Source organism: Apteryx rowi, unplaced genomic scaffold (assembly GCF_003343035.1).
Source record: "Apteryx rowi isolate R43461 unplaced genomic scaffold, aptRow1 scaffold_450, whole genome shotgun sequence".
Classification (NCBI taxonomy): domain Eukaryota; kingdom Metazoa; phylum Chordata; class Aves; order Apterygiformes; family Apterygidae; genus Apteryx; species Apteryx rowi.
Genome location: NW_020450706.1, coordinates 659023 through 664788, shown reverse-complemented (window position 1 = coordinate 664788; position 5766 = coordinate 659023). Strand labels below are relative to the sequence as shown.

General features: G+C 40.2%; 1 protein-coding gene across 2 annotated transcripts; it reads right to left on the bottom strand.

Moving 5' to 3' along the window:
• Positions 1–480: 480 nt before the first annotated feature.
• LOC112971706 (small ubiquitin-related modifier 3) lies at positions 481–5751 on the bottom strand. Of its 2 annotated transcripts, XM_026077351.1 has the most exons (4): positions 5642–5749; positions 4760–4888; positions 2770–2841; positions 481–2010 (listed from the first exon to the last, which is right to left on the bottom strand). In XM_026077351.1, exons 1-4 carry the CDS (start codon positions 5660–5662, stop codon positions 1948–1950), a joined length of 285 nt encoding a protein of 94 aa, XP_025933136.1. In that variant the 5' UTR covers positions 5663–5749; the 3' UTR covers positions 481–1947. The 2 variants fall into 2 exon arrangements, with proteins under 2 accessions (XP_025933136.1, XP_025933137.1); XM_026077352.1 differs by lacking the exon at positions 2770–2841 and having other exon boundaries at positions 5642–5751.
• Between the last annotated feature and the right edge of the window lie 15 nt (positions 5752–5766).

Sequence of the window (5766 nt, the reverse complement as noted above, 5' to 3'; positions counted from 1 at the left end):
GGAAAAGAGGCAAAAAAGCACAGCTGCTTCACGGGGAAGGGAGGGGAGAGACAAAAAAAAAAGTTCAAACAGTTTTATTGCACAGAAAAAAGCCTCAGTAAGCCTGGAATTTTGTTGCTAATGGAGTTGTTTAGTAAACACTCAAGTGATTTATCCCTAGCTGTGTATTTTTTTTCTTTAATCTTAAGAAAGTTTCCAAAGCTGATCTTTGAAGAACCCAAATATACCACTGCTGTGTAAACAGCCCTATTCAATTGATATTCCTCCTCAGTAGGCAGTAATACACCTTGAATGATCATCTGAAGGAGATGTTCCTTTACATTAATCCTACCCATCCTGGACATATGCATATTATGAACTGCACAACCACACTCAGCATAATTGTATTATAAGCGTAAGGCTTTCAAGATACACAGGGAAAGAAAACAACAGCACTTCAGCAGCCCAATAGCAAGTAAAGGCAACTGGAACACAGCAGTATTAAGCGTAAACCAAGAGACAGAGTACCAAACTATATTTACTGTATACAATAGTAAAGGACAAGAAACAATATACAAATTGGTGAATAAACAATGAGATCTACAGGATATCCCACCCTAACCCACATACAATAAAATGAAAAAGGAAATAAGGACCTTTTCAGCGAGATTTCAAGCGAGCAGGAGATGATCTAACATTGTCAAATTGGTCAGGTAAATATAAAAGGCAGATAATGACCTCATCAAGCAGCAATGGACAACCTATTGAAGGATAATAGGATGGCCTTTTTAAAAATTCACTTGAAATAGATTTCACACTTCATAAGGAGCTCAAACTCATCACACAAATGCATTTAAAATTCCATACATTTTGGGAAGGAGTAGAGCAGAAATTTGTTGCAAGTTTTTTTTATATATATATATATATATACACACACACACACACGCACGCACACACACACATATACATGTATTCCTTGCTTACCAGGCTCTTGACAGCTTTTCTGCACATACAGCTTGGTGACACTAAAAGTGTATTTTTTTCTCATTTATAGATCAAGTTTATCTACTAAAGACAAGTATTAAAAAGAAACCTGAGGCCGCATATTTCTAGTACCAACTGAGAAATAAAGATACAGTTTCTGGAGTCATACTAAAGGGAGCAGAGGAAAGTTACAAATTCATCTTAATAAGTTGGTAAGGTTGCAGTGACGGGCTTCTTTTTTATAGACTTACAGAACACAAAATACTGCTGCTCTATCATGAGCATTAGATTTGGACCAGCTGCTCTGATAAATCCATTTCCAACAATAATTCAGGAGAATTCTCATTTCCGCATGAAAAAAGTACATTTCAGTCAACTTTATCATATTATGACAAAGCACATGTAAATTTGCAATATTTCAAACTAACTCTATACTAAGCATTGTATCTGCATATACAGGCCTTGTGTCATAGGCTTAAGAGTTCTGAACTAACTGTGTTTGCAACACATAGTAAAATTTTTAAGTCAGCTGCTCTTTTCCTCCTCTTAGACACATTTTAAGAGGAAACTTTTAAGCTCACAATTGGCATGAAAATATACTGAATTATTTACATGATTTGTGGGGCAAGAACAACAAGAGCCAGGAATGAACACTCCACACCCTAAAATGTGGATGAATATTTAGGCCACAGGTGTAAAATAAAAAAAATAAAATAACAGCAGATAGACAACGCATATTACTTAATCTGAACTTAAATCAAATTGGCCCAATTTAAGATATAATCCCTGCAGATAATGTTTTGACTTGCACACGCAGTACGTCAAAGACAAGAAAGCAATTTTGGTAAATGTCCTCTTAAGTTTTAGAAGAATCCTGTGTGATTGGCATGTTCATTTACTATTTAATAGCAAATCCAAGGACAGATGAGGGAGTGAGGTGTGATGAGGATCCTTAAATTCCTCTTCTCAAAAGGATGGCATTTCTTAATACACTCCACCCGTCTGCTGTTGAAACACATCAATAGTGTCTTCATCTTCCATCTCCAGCTGTTAGATTAATATACAAAATATAAAACTTGAAATATACAGCTGTATAGTTACAAAAGCATTTAATTCTCTATTCCTAAACAGTACCAATAACTAAGCACTTAGTGTGCAAATTTAATGCTGTACTAAACCCTTTCCATCACTCACTCCAGAGAGGGCATCACCTCTGTAAGCCTAGAAAGCTAAGCACTTTTAGCAAGCAGTCCAAGGACGCACTTCAGCCAGCTGCATGCAGAACATAATCCCATAACCTCCTCTGTCTTCATCAGAGTATCACCAAGACTGAAACAGGTTTTAGAAGCACACTTGTCAGTCAGACCAAACTCAGCAATTTAGCATCTTCTACAATAAAGAACCTCAGCCAAGCGTGTTTCTTCTATTCTTGCTACAGGCCTTGTCAATGCAAGAAATTCCCCAAATTCTCAGTGTTACCAGTGCTGACAGCAGCAGCAGCCTTTAGGGGCAATAATTGCTCAAATCAGGCTGAAGCAGAAGTAGGAAGACAGAGCTCCAGCACTATTCAGGGGCCCTATCCACAATGGCACTCAGGTACCAGCTATTTCAGCAACAATGCCACCACCATCAGTAGTGAAAAAATTCAACGGAAAAATATCCCAGCCTAGACAAATTATTTGGAATGCTCTAAGTTTATGACAACAGTTTTATAATCAAAATGAGGCTGAAATACTTTGATCTATGTGCAGACATCAAAACATTTTTATAGCAATCTGCAATAAAACTGAAGGTTTTTTGTCATACCTGTGCAGGTGTGTCTGCTTCATTAATTGGTTGTCCATCAAATCTGAATCTAATCTGCCTCATTGACAAGCCCTGCAAGTTTAAAGTAATTAATTTGAGATACCACATTTTTGTTATTGAATGCAAACAAAACATTTACCCCATTACTGCCAGAACAAATACTCACAAAATTAAGGTTCAAAAGATTTAAATAGACAGGAAACTTACACCTCTATCTTACTATATAAATTAAGGAAGCAGAGCTATTTAGATTGATTTCCCAAGGCAACTATTGCCACAGCAAGGACACTATATGAAATAACAGGTGTTTGTTTGGCACCTGGTTCTGATCTAAATTCTGGSACCTGCTCCGCAAGGTACAAATATCAAAAGTCAATTACAAGCAAGAGAGCAACATTTAAGTTCAAGGAAGGCAGAAAGGAAGAAAGAGTAAAGTCAAGGAAAAAAAAATATTAACAGGAAGAGATATAAAAGAGATCAATCAGAACACAATTCCATAAAGTCTCAGAGGGCAGGACAGAAAAGAATGACAATTGTTTCTTATGCAGTCAGAAAAGTAACAGTATTTTAAGTTCATTTGACAGAAAAGACTTCCAAAAAACTGTAACAGTTACCTTTCTATGTAACTATCTATCAACACTGACTACCCATATTTAAGTCACAAGACTTTGATTCATGCCAGGCATCCTCTCCCGGTTCTAGTTTTTTAATTTTCTGATAAAGAAAAGGAAACACGAAGCAAAGATTGTCTGAGGAAAAAAGAACTTGCAGGCCTTTATGCAGATTTTTACTTAGAAAAGTCATCGGAAAAAACACTAGGGCTTTTAAGTGTTAGACTTAAGTTAATGAGTTAATGTTGCCCTTAAAACCTTTGTTAAATTCACAAGGGAATCATATTATGACAGTGTTTAATCACATGATACAGTCTTTATTCTCTGCCTCAGTGATCTAAGTCTTTGTTTCACCCTCTAAAATCCTTTGAAATCCCTGCGCTACTCGGACTTGTTTCCAATCACACATAATGCCATCACATAGATGAAAAACTCCCCATACATCTTTTAAGATGATACTGTATTTAGTTCTTGTAGCATAATGTCCCTCAGGTTGGGAACATCAGGCATGAGAGACGGGGCAGAACACAGYGCTCAGGTGAGCAAAGAAAGAATCCCACATATATTGGATACAGAGTGATGCCTGCAAACAAAATTTCACTTCACTTCTGGAAGCCATTCACATTCCTACCCTTCCTTTTTCTGTGCCGCCTAATACAGCGCAGAAGTAGTTCAACCATTTAGAACTACAGACTCAAGAATGGGGCTGTCAGGGTAAATCACTCTTCCATATAACTGAGGATGGCACCAAAGAATAGACTCCTACACAGAGCAGCTTCCTGCCACCTGTAGGATACAGCAATCATAACTGTGGAGCAGGCAGTGGAAGACAGGTGAAGGGAGGAGAAAAAAATTTATAAACAAAAAGAGTCACAACACGTTACAATTTGTTTTCCTGCCATTTTCTAAACTGAAAACACAGACTGTATGAAGTCAATAAAGATTTTACAGATGATAAAACTGAGGGTTATGAAGCTAAAGATTCCTACTGTCACACAGTAAATTAATCTCAGAGCCAAGAGGAGAACTCAAGAAATTCTGACTCCTGGTATCATTGCCACAGGAATATTTTAGAAATCTAGAAGCATGCAGTGAGGAAGGGGTAATTTTCATCAACGTAAATGTTAAAATCTTTTTTGTCAGTTAAGTTTGGGAGTCTAGACTTAGCATCCTAAATCTTTACTCTCCTATGCTTCTGTACAAACAGGCATATTCACTCTCAGATACGCTGATATTTACAGYGTTCCAGAAAGAAAAACAGTAGAATTTCCATACTGCCAAGGACTCTTCCTTATGAAAAGATAAGAGTCACAAGCAGCACAAAGAACCCTCTGCAGAACCAAGCCATAACCTGCAAAAGCAGCATCTGATGTACGTACCTGCCTCTCACAATAAGCCTTCATCAGCTTGCTTAAAGGTGTGTGCCTTTTTATTTTGAACTGGACCACAGAACCATCCTGGCCAGCAACTTTTAGATTGATGTGATCATTCTCTGTTTTTACTCCTTCCTGAACAAAAATAGACAAAGAGGCAGAATACAGTGAGCTAAGCAGTACTTTGAATAAAAGTGATCTAAAGACTCCATTAAAAACAGCAACAAAGCTCTCAACCATCAGAAACTTTTCTTCCTGGTTATAAAGGGAGGATGTACTCCACAGCATATGGGCGGGGGGACCCTCACAGTTTTGCAGCTATCAATTCAGGCAATAGAGGAAAAGTAAAAAACTTCAGAACGAGTTTAAGCACAGAACAAATCTCAGCATATCTACATAGCTCTTTAGGTAATAGAGATTACTTCTATTACCTGGATGCCACCTGAAAATAAACTGCAGAGACATGCAGCCGTGCAAACTCTACTCACTCTCCCTTCAGTTTTTCCCTATTTACGAACTATGCACGCTCCTAGCATTACAAAGATGAGAATGACCATATTGCTAAATAATTTCTCTCAGGAAAGCCGCCGATTTTGCAGTTTCCACTCAGCGACGAAGTTCAAGGGACTTCCACAGGACCCCGCTTCCCCGACGCTGCCTCTAGCACGGGACGCCCCCACTCAGCCCTCCATCTTGGCCCTGCCTGACACCCCGTGTGTATGCGTGGGGGGACCGGTCGCGGGGCAGGGCAGTCTCCTCACCAGGGGACCCTGCCCCTCCGTCCTGGCAGCCCCCGCCGAAAAGGCCTCCCCCTCCGGCGGCCTCGGGCCTCGCCCCGCCGCGGCCCACCGGGACAGCGGGGAGGAAGCCGGGTCCACCGCGCCTCACCTTGGGCTTCTCCTCCGACATGGCGGCGGGGACGGGACGGGGGGAAGGGGGGAGGGGAGGGAAAGGCGGCGCGCGCGCTGAGGGGAACGGCCCGCGCGCCCGGCTCCCGCCGCCGCCGCCAACCG